Genomic DNA, 14,032 nt, shown 5'->3' with positions numbered 1-14,032 from the left:
TCAGTTAATTGGTTTAGAGGCAATTTTTGCAAGGCACAGCCTTGGGTCTTGCTGCTTGAGTTCGCCATCCAGTAAGCCAGCTCACATGTTAAGATGAGATCTTGGCGGAGTTGGGTCGTCTAGAGGGCAGAATGGGGACAGGAACACGGATAACTTGTATATAAGGAGAGGTCCCTTACGCAACTCTGAGATGACCCGTACCAGATTCCTATCATCTTTCTTTCTCACCTTTGAATATCAACTGCTTCCTTCTGATTTACGACCATGCCGATTCTTTCTACCGATACACTCGAGCCCGCAGCTGGCCATGTGATAGACACCAAGAAACCTCATCTCGTCTTTGGTGCCACTCCTGTAGATGGTCACACATACCCTCTCATCCGAATCGCCGAAGACCTCGCCCGTCGAGGTTTCGAGATCACCTTCATAGGAGGTGACCAATTCGAGCCTGCCATTACCAAGATGGGCGCTAGACATGTTAGTATCAGACCTTTGATCAACCCCAAGATAGTGGCAGAACGTGAGGCCATTCCTGCTGGTCTTCCTCGGCTACTGTGGGATATCAAGCATGTTTTTACGGGCGAGACTCCCCATCGCTGGGAAGTTCTCAAGGGAGTCCTCGAGGATATCAGAGCCGATGATGCAGAACGTGAGGTTATTGTCATGCCTGAGACATGCTTCATGGGAGCAAATCCTATTTCTCTTGGTGCACCTCTCCCCAAGGGTTATACAACCCGGCCCAAGGTGATCAATTTGCAACCTATCCCCTACATGGCTACAAGCATCGACACTGCCCCTTTCGGTCCTGGTCTCCCTCCTGATTCAACAGAATCTGGTCGGGCAAGAAACCAGTTCATGAACCAGATGATGGTTGGTGGTCCCTTTGCGGAGGTCATCGCTCATCAGGATCAAGTCCTCAAGGAGCTTGGTGCTACTGAGATCTTGGAACCTCAAATCCCTTTCCATCACTGGATGCTCATGCACGACTTGAATCTCCAGCTGTGCCCTCCTAGTCTCGAGTATGATCGGTCTGATATGCCTTCAAACGTCAAGTTTGCTGGTTGCTTGACACCCAAGCCTATTCCTGCCGACTTTGCTTATCCTGCTTGGTGGGATGATGTGAAGCGGGGAGATCGTCGCATCGTCGCCGTGACCCAAGGAACTATTGCTCGCGAAGCTTCCAACCTCATTATTCCCACCATCAACGCTCTTTCCGACCGAGACGATCTCCTCATCGTCGTCATTCTCGGCAAAAAGGGCGCTGCTCTACCTGACGACATGACCATCCCTTCCAACACTCGTGTCATTGACTATCTTCCCTACGACATTCTTCTACCTCACGCTTCCGTATTTGTCATGAACGCCGGTTACGGCGGTTTCCTTCACGGCGTATCAAACGGAGTTCCTATGGTTCTTGCAGGAGAGAGTGAAGATAAACCCGAGATTGCCGCGCGTGGAGAGTGGAGTGGTGTCGCGGTCAACCTACGAACAGGAAGGCCTACTCCCGACCTTGTAAGAGAAGGTGTTGAACGGGTTCTTTCTGAAGATAGCTTCAAGAAGAGAGTTGAAGAGATCAAGGCGGAGAATGAGGCGATGAAGATTCATGATTTTATAGAAGAGCAGATTCTTTCTATCAGAAACTTGGAGGCATAGAGTTTTGTATTTATGAGATGGAGGACTTCACTTATAGCGTAACTTGGATAGATATTTTAATGTTTCTGTTGTCTCTTTGAGAAATAAACCATCTTTCTATTGGATGTAAGAATAAATCTCCGAATGTTTCCTCCGTCCGGCTCCGGTTCCAGCGGGGCTACGGACCGTCAATTCATCCCGACGGCCCCGATGTCTCAACATTCAAGCCATACCAACCCTCGGCGTTTATTATATAAATAGTTGTTTTCTCTATGAATTAATTGGACCTTTATTCTTATAATACACACGAACCGTTATGGCGACAGTCAAGCAATCGCCCTTGGCCTTTATGGACGAGCTCGACAGCCCATCTGTTTTATACTATCGTCCAGATAATACAGCATCAACCTCTACCACCGACACCCGCGATCCTCCTCTCATAATCTTTCTATCATGGTCGGGTGCTCGTGATATTCATATTGCCAAGTACATTTCCCAGTACCGCTCCATGTATCCAACATCTGCTATCTTGCTCTTCCGATCTTCTCCCATGCTATTTATGCAACCCAAACTCCGTCGCAATCTCTTCAAATCTGCTCTACCTATTCTTCAATCGATCCCTAATCCGAAAGATAACGATCCTCAATTTCTTCTCCATATCTTCTCCAACGGCGGTGTCAGCTCTGCCGTTACATTGTTCGAGCTGTGGGAGTCTGCACTTGGAAACGAGCTAGTCCCTCGGCACGCAGTTGTGATGGACTCATGCCCTGGTTATTTCCACTGGAGACGCGATCACCATGTGGTTTCTATGGACTTCCCCTGGTTTATGTCGCCTCTTGTCTGGGTGGTGCTTGGCTTTGGCTGGCTCTACTGCGTTCTATACCTGGGCTCTATGCCACATAATACTAATGCTTTGGCGCTCAACCACTCAAAGAGAACGAGTCGCGAAACGGCGAGGGCGTATTTGTATGGTGATGCGGATAAGTCGGTTGGATTTGAAGATATCGAGTCTCATGCGTTAGATGCAAAGAAGAATGGAGCCATTGTGAGAACGGAAATGTTCAAGGGAGGCGCTCACGTTGCTCATGTTAGAATTGATGCCGATAGATACTGGAAGGCTGTTCGAGAGACTTGGGAGGAGAAATGTATATAGAGTAGCTAACGTTAGCTCTATGTGTAGTAGAAGTTTCCTGATAGATTTCCAGATGGATAAAGTAGATACATATGTTACACTTGTTTATACCGCTTCATCGTAACAAGTCTCCTTCGTCCGTGAATTATCGCCTTTATCCATTAGATCGTTTCCACCGCAATGATAATATAACGCAATCCGCTTGTAGTTCTTCAGATGTTGTTATTAGTGTACAAAATTGGAAAGTAACGCCGTTGTAGATAATGCAGACTCAAGTCCTCTGTCTCTTATAACCGTTTCCCGAACTTGAACTTGCGCCTTGTTGATCCTCTGTCGAGCTTCTTTTACCAAGACTGCTCTGCGTATGAGATGTCTGCTGGAATAGTATTGTATAGTTGTCGTTTATTCCAACGCCCTCATCCTCCTCATGACATATGGAACACTCTTGGTTGAAACTGTGCTCTTCGACGAGGATACCCCCCTCACATCCACCAAACCAACCCAGGTTTTTGGCGTCGAGACAGTTCAACTCTTGGGTCAAGTCAACCCATGTTTGGGCTGAGCCGCAGCAAATGCAGTATCCTCGGAATATTATCATTCGACACATTATGTTGTTGAGGCGGCTGATATATAGACGATCGTCAGAAATGAAGCTTTTGGAACTAGAGGTTGATGGTCAGTAAAGTGCAAGAGACTGAGTGAGTCAGGACTGACAATATTATTCTCTATTCTTGTAGTAGAAACCCTCCCGATGTCTCAGTTGGATAAAATGCCGAATGCCGAATCGATGTAATGTCTTCATCAAGCGACACTCTGTAACGTCGGAAACGAGACAATCCAAGCAAGCCACAATGCAACGTCCGAGCGTAATGCAGATGACGATGACGATCAAAGGAGGGGAATTTGCAAGAAAGAACCAAGTTGTGATGAGGTTTTTGCAAAATCAAGTGCCCTTTTGTTTCTGTATTGACTCGTTGGTTGGATCGGATCGGATTGGTTGGTGAGATGCAAGTAGAATGAGACACAGCTTATGAGGTGCTGAAGTAGAAGATCTATTGCCGCTGATAGAGTATTAAAGAGATGATGATAAAACAAAAAGTCGAAAAGTCGAAGAAGAGATGGGATGTTTATACAAGTTGAGCAGACAAGGTAAGATGAGTGATGCGGCATACACCGTGAGTGAGCATTGATCATAATCAACCCAAGGCAAGGTAAGGCAAAGCAACGGCCAACTTTAATCACTCCTCTCAAACGTCACAAATAAACTACCGATAAATTACAGTCCAGTAAAGAATTAGGAATTATGAGAAAAAGCAACAAGGACATGCCATATCATATCCCTAAAACGGACGTGCATTCTTCTTGGCGCCTTGTAGTTTGACTACAGCCATCCATATCTTTACAGTAAGGTAAAGGTAGTCTAGCTTGGTGCTTTGACTGCCGATACACATCATTTCTGCAGTACATTCAGTAACAGTACCGTACCCCTTGGCTTTCGCTCGCGGCATTAAACTTTACACGCAACAAGCTTTCGCCACTGATCCTCAACTAAATAGGCTAGAAGATCTTGAAGCCGTTCAGCTGCACTGCCACAGCCACTCTCAAGACGATCCTCGAGTTCTAGACCTTCAGTTTCATGGAAGAGGAATTCTTCTCTCTATGTTCTAGACTTTGTTCTAGAAGACCACGGAGCTTCCGTCTTCCTTTCTTTTTCTTCTGCCACCGACTTCATGCAAGAAAACGCAGATAATTAAATTCTTTATTTGTAATTCGCAGAAAGAAATAATTATCCATCGTCGGAGAGATCCATCTAAACCAGGGGCAACATGAGGCTTGGCTTGGCTGTCTAGTTCAAGTTACTCTATCCCAGCGCCGCGTTCCCGGAAGACTGACGCCTCTGAACCAAAGAGAATTGCCCAACATAGACAACGATCATCCGCGACTGGCGATCCTTCTTGTTCAGTCGTGACAGGCTCCCTTGCCAAGCGTCGAGTTTCTACCATCTCCTCGGGTCTTCGTTGCGAAGACGTTTTGTTTCATGGCAATAGCCTTTCGCGCCTCGCCCTTTCCCCCCAGACTCGGTAGGGAGTTTCATCGTAGAGATGGGATTCCTGTGATGCCTCTTAGCCTAGTTAGCATCAAGGCTAACTTTCTAAGCTTATCCTCGATACCTATCAAATTTCACAGCTCTTACGGTGTGCTTCCGCAATTGCATTCCTGATACACTGCTCTAATGACACAGCCAAGCATTGGAAGCGGAGGACAAGTCTTTCAAAGTGATAAATATTCCGCACTGCCTATTATGGCATCTCCATCCACCTCTAGTCCAATAAGCTAGAGCACAGCCTAACAAGCGGTTCCTGGCATGATAAGCTACTGTACTACTCCTGCAAGCTAACATCAGCCAAGTCAAGTCAGGTCAAGTCATCTCAGCCCAGGATACGAACTACAGTAGCTCAAAGTCCGAAACTCGTTAAATCCGACATCACTGGAATTCTTGAGACAACCACCGGGATCTTGATGAAGCCCGCTCGTTAGCCGTGCCACTACGCACTACCCGTCTCAGGGCGTCATCTCAGGCACGAAACGAATGTTCTACGGGCGTAGTCGAAGCTTCTGTCATACTCCTCTCATTTGCTTTTCGGCTTCTTAACTGAGTATCAGCCAGTTTCATCCAAGATTTAGTAACGCCGCGCCTTGAACTCTCATGTATGTAAGCAATGCAGAGTCACAGTACACCCTACCAAGGACCTACGTAGTAAGTAACTTACAAAACAGACGTCTAAGGTCTAGCGGTCGATCTTCATGGGCTCCTTCAGACTTTCCCGGTGAGTATGCTCCTTCTGGGAGGTCACAGTAGCATCAAGGTGAGGTATTGACATCGAGGCAGTGAGTGTTTGGAGCTTATGCCAAGTGCTTAAGAAAGCCTACCCCTGACTTCTGAGAGCATCGAATACAATTTCGGAACTCATCAATTAAGTAAGTTCAGGTTGTACTCCCATAGTAACTATCCTGCATATCTTAACCACATAGGTCAGCTTCTCTCATTCTTTGAGTGACATTGAGGTATCAGATGAATTGGCCGCCAAAAGCATAAGAGACCAAACAACTTGACCATCTAATACGAGCATAGGCTAACAGTTGGTCTACTTTGTTTCTGTATCCCAAACCTTGGAGGACAAATCCTCTGCTATCCAGTATAGGTGTAGAAGACGCTTGTACGAAGGAAAGCAAGTCAAAGCATACACTACTTATCTCAACACCAGCAAGGTTCTTTTTACAATCGTTCAATACTCGAAACAACAATACCAGTACGCTTTATTCAGTATAGTAGTTCTTTTCTAGACGCTAATATCACCACCGTATCATGACTGATATCATGGCTATAACGAACGTTTGAGCCATATGCAGACGCCTTCAATGTGCGTCATGGTACTCTGGTATCTGCCATTCAAATCCCCCATACAAGTCAGGGTGGGAGCCTTCGAGTTAGTACCGTAGAAACAGGCCGATGGGCATGGTGTTGTGCTCCCTTCGTGCAGAGTTCATCCGGTTTGTTGCAGCCTCCGTTAGTGGCATCTCAAGACGAGAATTGATGCGGATAACAGAACCTCCGCCATTGTTGGTTTTTTCCGCCGCTTTCCTTACTTGGCGAGAGCGGTATCTTTTGTACCGCTCCTTTACTTTAGATTCCTATTCTCTCAGGTAGCTTGGATCGTTTGTTGCCAGCGCCCAGGAGCTGTTGAATTTGCAGTCGTAACAAATAGTTTCCGAGAGGAAATCGCCGCGACGCAAACGATGGGGACAGTATGAGACAAGTTTCAAAACGGTGAAGCAGCCATAGCAGTAGAGGCGTTGGAAGCGAATGGGTTGGCAGCAACGGCGTTCGGAGCGAGGGGGGATGGCGCGTTCAGTTGTGTTGCCAGTGAGATTTTCCAAAGAAATGATGCTCGGATAGTGTAGAATTTGGAGTCTTCCCCTGTTCGAACGATTGATCGTAGCGTCAATAAGATTTGAAATCTGATTTACGTCCATGATTGTGTGTAATAAGATGAGCTTGGATGGATGGATGTTGATGGTAAGTCGAGGAGCGTCTGCAAGTGAAAGATGTGCTTGCTCCTTTATCAGCCAACTGTAGATGTAACTGCCCAGGTAGGCAGGCAGGCAGGTCAAGGAGATCTGCCTGCCGCACCATTTACCTGCCTAAGCGTCGGTCTGAACTACCTTGAGCAGCATAAGAGGACTGTATCATTTCTCATGCCCTGGCGACAGTGCGTCAGCAAACCTGTCTGTCAAGAATCTATGAAATGAATCATATTAGCTACTTCACGGTATTCCAGGCTAGCCTTGAGATTAACATCTCTGTACTACTTACTCAGCAACAACCTACCTGCCTTAGTAGAGTAGAGGTCCAGGTCTTCATTCTGGCAATGCGTGGCCATTGTTCTTTCCTTATTACGGAGGTCTCTCCGTTGACTCCAGTGGCCTACAAACTCCAAACCAGTACTATGCTGTCTCTCATCGCCAACCGTTATACTTTAGTACTTTAGCGCTCTATACAGTATCTCATCATTGATAAACGTCATTCATTCTTCTATAGTGCTTCAATAATGTCTCCCTCGCTTTATACTTGGATATCTATACAGCAGTCCATGATGCCAGGGTCCGGTATAGAAACATGGTATCAAGGTAGCAGCAGCATCGTGACTTGCAATCCACCTTACATTCCGAGCACATACATATTGTGATCTCAATGAATAGTATGCGCAGGATGAAAGTGACCTGTTGAACTCTTAGCAACCAGACTCCTGGCGCTCCGCGAATAGTAAAGGACCTACTTTACTGGAGATGTATGTAGTAAATGACTAGTCAATCCCGCCTGAGATAGTGAGGTGTCTTATTCTGGAGTACTTCAGTTGTGGGAAAGGGGTATCCTGAAGCACCCGAGAGCACAGGTTCAGGCCATGAGCCTGCCAGGGTATCAGAAAGGTTGGCTGCCGAGAGCCTAAGAGATACAATGATTCGGTCCTAACACTTGGACTGCCTATTGACGCTCTAACTGAGAGGACAACTTTTACGCTGCCCAGTAAGAGTCTCATGGTGGTCCTCGACAAAATGACTACATACGTTACTTCTCTATAAGCATGTTGTTTATATTTCACATCAGTTCAAAGAGGACATTAACGAAGAGAAATCCGTGGAATTTCATGGCGATATAAGACTAATTACGTTACGGTGGTAATACAATGCAACCAAATCCCCAACGCCATTTCCCCAGTCTCTTATTCCGAAAATACATTCCTTTCCTCATGGCATGCATGCAATGATGAGAAACGGTCCGGGGTTGAAATCAGACCTTGAAAGAGTTTGTAAACGAAGGCGTAACTTGCAGATGATCAATAGGCCCCATGTGCACAACACGTAACACACATGCAGAAACGACGGAACCACTTGCACGACACGATCGATTTCATCCAACAACGCACAGATCTGGCTGGAAATGAGTTTAAGTACGACCGAAACCAGGTTGCAAGACACTGTTGTTTGGCTCGGATTGGGATGCAATTCAAAACCTTGGGTGACCAATTCACAACTCAGCTCAACCGTATCTTGGCAGGTCGCAGAGTTCGAGATGAGCGTCAGACCAATGGATGAATAGGCATCAAAGATCGCACATGTCATCACTGCGTTAGTCGTGAGCTGTCAATCCAGAGTCATCATGATTGCGAGAGATTCGACAAGTACGCGATCTGCAAACGGTGTTCGTAGAAGTATTCAGCATCGAGTCGAGGTAGCGGCTAGATGAGTTTGGGTGACGGCAAAGCAGTATGGTCATGGACGTTACACTTGCTATGCATGCCAGTATTAAGGTCGTCAAAAATAGTCGAGTCAAATGATATGTCATCAAAGAAGTTGAGTCCAAGTAGTTCTCGAGAAACGGAAAGGTATGTTGTACAATCGGGGGTCGTGTCAACGGGCCATAGGGGCAGCAGGAGCGTCAAGAGTGTCAGAAGCATCGGCATGATGTCAATCGAATCAACAGATAGTGCCCTCGCTTCGCGGCATTTGCGAAGGAGAACTCGATCAAGATCACCCAAGCACGAGCGAGCAGACAAGACATCACTATGCCCCAGGTGCAGGAGCACCGGCAGGAGGGGCACCCTGTCCACCTTGCTGCTGTTGGAACATCAAAGACTGATACCACAGTGCAAGATAATTTTGGTAGCCACCATCTGTCTCCGTCAGTATTGTGCAAAGCTACAGGCATTTTGATAAAAACTTACATTGGGCATATGGATCTGATCCGTCACCTGAAGCTGGTTGAGGGGGCTGGTTAGTAGGTGTGCTGGGCGCTTGCTGTTGAGAGTAGCTGGGTCTGTCAAGATCTTGGTGTCCACGACCACCACCGCCGCCACGTGGGCCGCTTCCCTTCTGTCGCTATAATCATGTCAGACTTTGCATACTGGAGGTCATGATCGGATGAAACTTACTACTGCATCCACCTTTTCGTCGATGGCCTGCTTGGCGCGAGCGATGCTATCGCGAGAGCCGATTAAGGCAATTTCCCTCTGGGTCTCACCAGGCCCAGAAGATTGGGCGACATTAATCTTACAACCAGTGGTGTTCTGCATCTCACGGATCGTCTCACCACCTTTGCCAATGATCATACCTACTGCATCCGAAGGCACATAAACAGCATCATTGATCTTATCAGGGCCGCCGGAACCACCCACGTCCCTTTGCTGAGAGCCCTCATGGCGGCCACCGGGAGCTGGTCCACCACCACCACCAAGTTTCTTGACAGGTGGAGGCGCATCGCCCCGACTGTCACTGTCAACGATTTCCATAATGAAATCCTTGGCACGAGCAGCAGCTTCGCGCGTACCAATAAGATTGACGGGTCGTAATCCATTCACGCTTTTGGATTCACCAACAATATTGATATGACAACCGGAGCGTTCTTGGAGATCACGAATAGTTTCACCACCACGTCCAATGATCAAACCAACTGTCCTATCGGGGACCATGATCTGCATGTGGTCTTCTCCTTCACGTAGAGCGGTCGCGCCACCCTTGTTTGGATCACGGGGCTTCTCGGGGCGATTAAGGGCACCCATGCCGCTGTCCTCTATGATGCGATTGATCGCATCCTTTACTTCACCACGGCGATGTCTTGGCCCAGAGATTTTGCACTGTCTATAAGGACCCGGACCACCATCAGTTGGGGCCAAAAATTGGACACGACAGTTAGAGTCTGCTTCTATGCGTCGCAGGTTCTCGCCTTGTCTGCCAATAATAAGGCCTACCAGGCTTGACTCAATCTGAATAGTTTCAGAGTTGTCATCTCCCCCTCTCAACGGAGATCTCTCACGTCCATTTCCTCCTCGAGGAGAGAAATTGCGGCCACGAGGGCCAGGCGAATAAGAACGATCCCGATCATAGCTTCGACCGTGCGAGCCGCGGTCGCCACCACGTCGCTCATCTCTGTAGGGGTTCACGCCATCACGAAACTCGTCGCGAGCAGGCGATCGCGATCGTGAGCGGTTATATCCTCGATCGGGCCCTCGGTTTTCGGAAGCATAAACCAAGGGACGGTCGTAGGATGTGACTCCCTTCTCAGCGGCGTAAGCCTTGGCTTGAGCGATCGCATCGGTAATACTGAGTGTTCCTGAATTAATAGGCCTAATCGAGCTCAGGTCGAGGTTTCCACTGGATGAAGGTGCAGGAAGACCATTGTAGGCGGGTGCACCGTAGCTGCCGGAGTTCAGAGGCGGCGGCTGGTATGCGGCCGCTGACTGCGTAGACGCGGGCGGGGGAGGGTATGCCTGGTTGGGGGCGCCAGGTGGTGTCTGGGTAGGTGTTCCTGTCGGTGGCCTCTGAGATGCTACGAACCAGTCAGTAAGCGCAAAAGACCTGGATCAAGTTAGTCGATCCAACTTACCGAGCGCAGCCAGAATGCTCTGGATATCAGGTCGGGAATCAGTCATTGTGCTGTTGGTGGATCTAGACAAGAACCAGCACGAAAGAAGAAGCTAATTTGTGCCGTAGGGTTATGCCGGCAAGTGATTGATGGACTCGACGATTTGGCAAAAATCCAAAATCCAAATCAAGTAACGGATTCAAATTATTATGAAGGCGGCCGACGAGATAAATGTGTCTCCAAAGTATGTATCGCAACGACTGTACCAATTTGCCGGTTACGTTTTGGGGTCAAGATGGAAACCAAGACTTTTTGCGATGAGAAGCAATAGTAGAGATAACGAAGGAAAGGATATTGACAGATCGCCAATAAATGTCTCGGGTCGCGTAAGAAGGCTGATGCGATCGCGACGACGATAATATGTAGCGTCTCTGGCCACAAAAGGGGTGATGTCTCGAAAGCGCAGATGAGATGGAAGAGGGAGGATTCTGATTTGGAAGAATCAGTGGAGGTTCATGGAAATGGAAGACGACCCAGGCGCGAAAGTGCAGCAGTACGTACCTACAGTACCTGCAGTGCAGCGTGACTTGCAGCTAAACCATATTTGGAACTTGGGTGACAATTCTCCACCACTTTAAAGAAAACCCTGAGCGGATATTGAGCATGCGTACACCAAGTGCAATTTTTTATGCTATGTAGAATTATTGTCCTCTGTGTCACCTGGTTTTCACGCAGTATTTTTCGATATTGTCATTCTCATTTGCCGTACCCGGCCTGAAATCGAGTCTTGTGTGAACCTAAAGGCGACTCAGGGTTAACTCATATCTAGCAATTAAGTTAAGCCATGCTCTACGTTGGGAGCATCAGCCTGTCACCAGAGCGACAATGACTGAACCCAGTTTGTGAATCCTACAGTAATCCTACTCTGTGCCTCTGATCTGTCTCGATCAATTCAGTTCACACTGCTACCCATCCATAAGTTCTCTAGACAAAGCGACACAGACGTACATGAGACTAGTCCTTTAACAGCAAGGTTATAACAACATTTGCCGCTGCTCCACTGCGGGGAGTTTCTGCAAATTCGACAGCTGGGTCGGATCTCGGAAGAACGAGAGGCCGTTATCGTCCAAGACTTTTTCTTATCGCTGAAAAAAAGTTCTCGGTTCGAGACGCTGCTAAGACGATCGGTTATACAGAATACCTACCTCAAGCGCAACCAAACATGGATTTCGCCGGCAACAAGAAGCGCAAGTTCAAGGACGCCAATGGCGTCAAGTCTTCAAAAGAAAAGAAGTCTTCTTCTATTCCTGAGAAGAAGTCAAAGAAAGTCAAGCGCGCCGAACCCGAGCCCGAAGACGATGCTTCCAGCGAGGAAGAGGAGGCTCTGAAGGAGCTCGAGGACGAGAGCGACGAAGCCGATGAGGATGCCGAAGTCTCAAAGTCGGGAGATGAGGAAGAGGAGGACAAGGACGATGCCGAGGACAACACAGATCTGCCTGATGGCGGAAAGCTCACATTACCCCCGGTTGCTGGCGCTGAGGCGCAATCTTTCGAAGAGTTGAACCTTTCCGAGAAGACTATGAAGGCCATCAAGGAGATGAAGTTCACCAAGATGACAGAGATCCAAAGAAGGGGTATTCCTCCTTCTCTGGCTGGTCGCGATGTTCTTGGTGCCGCAAAGACAGGTTCTGGAAAGACTCTGGCCTTTTTAATTCCTGTTATCGAGATGCTGAGTGCTCTGCGCTTCAAGCCTCGTAACGGTACTGGCGTCATTGTCGTCTCGCCCACTCGCGAACTGGCCCTTCAGATCTTTGGTGTTGCCCGTGAGCTCATGGCCCACCACTCTCAAACCTACGGCATCGTTATTGGAGGCGCAAACCGTCGCGCTGAGGCCGACAAGCTTGCCAAGGGTGTTAACTTGCTTATCGCTACTCCTGGTCGCCTCCTCGATCACCTCCAAAACACACCTTTCGTCTTCAAGAATCTCAAGTCTCTCGTCATTGATGAGGCTGATCGAATTCTCGAGATTGGTTTCGAGGATGAAATGCGACAGATCATCAAGGTCCTCCCCAAAGAGGACCGACAGACCATGCTCTTCTCTGCCACTCAAACGACCAAGGTCGAGGATCTTGCTCGTATCTCGCTGCGACCCGGTCCCTTGTACATCAACGTTGATGAGGAGAAGCAGTACAGTACCGTGGAGGGTCTCGAGCAAGGTTATGTTGTCTGCGAGGCCGACAAGCGGTTCCTTCTCCTCTTCTCGTTCCTCAAGCGCAACCTCAAGAAGAAGGTCATTGTCTTCTTCAGTAGCTGTGCTTGTGTGAAGTACCACGCCGAGCTCCTTAACTATATCGACCTTCCTGTCCTTGATCTCCATGGCAAGCAGAAGCAGCAGAAGCGAACCAACACCTTCTTCGAGTTTTGTAATGCCAAGCAGGGTACCTTGATCTGCACTGACGTTGCCGCTCGTGGTCTTGATGTACGTACTCCACTTCATTCCTCACACGAACTTCCTACTAACCTGTGACAGATTCCTTCTGTTGACTGGATTGTCCAGTTTGACCCCCCGGATGACCCCCGCGACTACATTCACCGTGTCGGTCGAACCGCCCGAGGCAACAACACCAAGGGTCGATCCCTCATGTTCCTTCAGCCTAATGAGGTTGGCTTCTTGTCGCATCTCAAGGCCGCTCGAGTCCCCGTTGTGGAGTTCGACTTCCCTGCCAACAAGATCGTCAACGTTCAGTCTCAGCTCGAGAAGCTCATCAGCCAGAACTACTACCTGAACAAGAGCGCTAAGGACGGTTACCGCAGCTACCTGCACGCCTACGCTTCGCACTCGCTGCGCAGTGTCTTTGACATTAACAAGTTGGATCTTGCTAAGGTTGCTAAGAGCTTCGGTTTCTCGGTGCCGCCTCGTGTTGAGATCACTCTCGGCGCCAGTATGAGCAGAGACAAGAAGCAGCAGGGTCGCAGGGCATACGGTAGCCAGCCACGACAAGGTCATGGTAGCAATTTCACCAGGTAAAGCCTGAGCACCTAATGGGAAAGGAAAAATGTGGTGGTCAGTCAAATTGGCTGTCGGTGTATCTGGGAGGCTTTAAGCACGGCGTTAGGTTTTGCAAAATGTAATGATGGTACCCAGCTACGGCAGGATCATAGACAGACCTTTTCGTTTCAATTGCCTTGTTTAAGTGAAGATGTGTAGTTGCGTACAAATATTTGCTGCATATCATGTTCTATTGCGGATGAGCCACGTCTCATTCCAATGTGCGTGCATTGAGTTCAAATTAGAATCAAGCTTGTTGCTAGCCCTTCCTTTGTATTTCCTTTTTTTTTTTTTTTTT

The 14,032-nt window shown here is 48.1% G+C and overlaps 3 protein-coding genes across 3 annotated transcripts; 2 read left to right on the top strand and 1 right to left on the bottom strand.

The window, feature by feature from the left end:
• Positions 1-264: 264 nt before the first annotated feature.
• On the top strand, positions 265-1,653 carry FIESC28_06168 (uncharacterized protein; the record flags this gene model as incomplete). The annotated part of the gene is made up of 1 exon (XM_031160312.1): positions 265-1,653. One exon carries the CDS (start codon positions 265-267, stop codon positions 1,651-1,653), a length of 1,389 nt encoding a protein of 462 aa, XP_031015620.1.
• A 295-nt stretch (positions 1,654-1,948) lies between these two features.
• Positions 1,949-2,785, top strand: FIESC28_06167 (uncharacterized protein; the record flags this gene model as incomplete). Its single annotated transcript, XM_031160311.1, has 1 exon — positions 1,949-2,785. One exon carries the CDS (start codon positions 1,949-1,951, stop codon positions 2,783-2,785), a length of 837 nt encoding a protein of 278 aa, XP_031015619.1.
• Positions 2,786-8,887: 6,102 nt separating this feature from the next.
• FIESC28_06166 (uncharacterized protein) lies at positions 8,888-10,752 on the bottom strand (the record flags this gene model as incomplete). Its single annotated transcript, XM_031160310.1, has 4 exons — positions 8,888-8,997; positions 9,049-9,202; positions 9,256-10,649; positions 10,707-10,752. The coding sequence occupies 4 exons, from the start codon at positions 10,750-10,752 to the stop codon at positions 8,888-8,890; spliced, it is 1,704 nt and encodes a 567-aa protein (XP_031015618.1).
• Between the last annotated feature and the right edge of the window lie 3,280 nt (positions 10,753-14,032).

The sequence above is a fragment of the Fusarium coffeatum genome (genome assembly GCF_003316985.1).
Source record: "Fusarium coffeatum strain FIESC_28 chromosome Unknown BRIP53273_contig_133, whole genome shotgun sequence".
Lineage (NCBI taxonomy): Eukaryota > Fungi > Ascomycota > Sordariomycetes > Hypocreales > Nectriaceae > Fusarium > Fusarium coffeatum.
The sequence above is the reverse complement of the archived record's forward strand: the minus strand, read 5'-3'. Positions and strand labels throughout refer to the sequence as shown.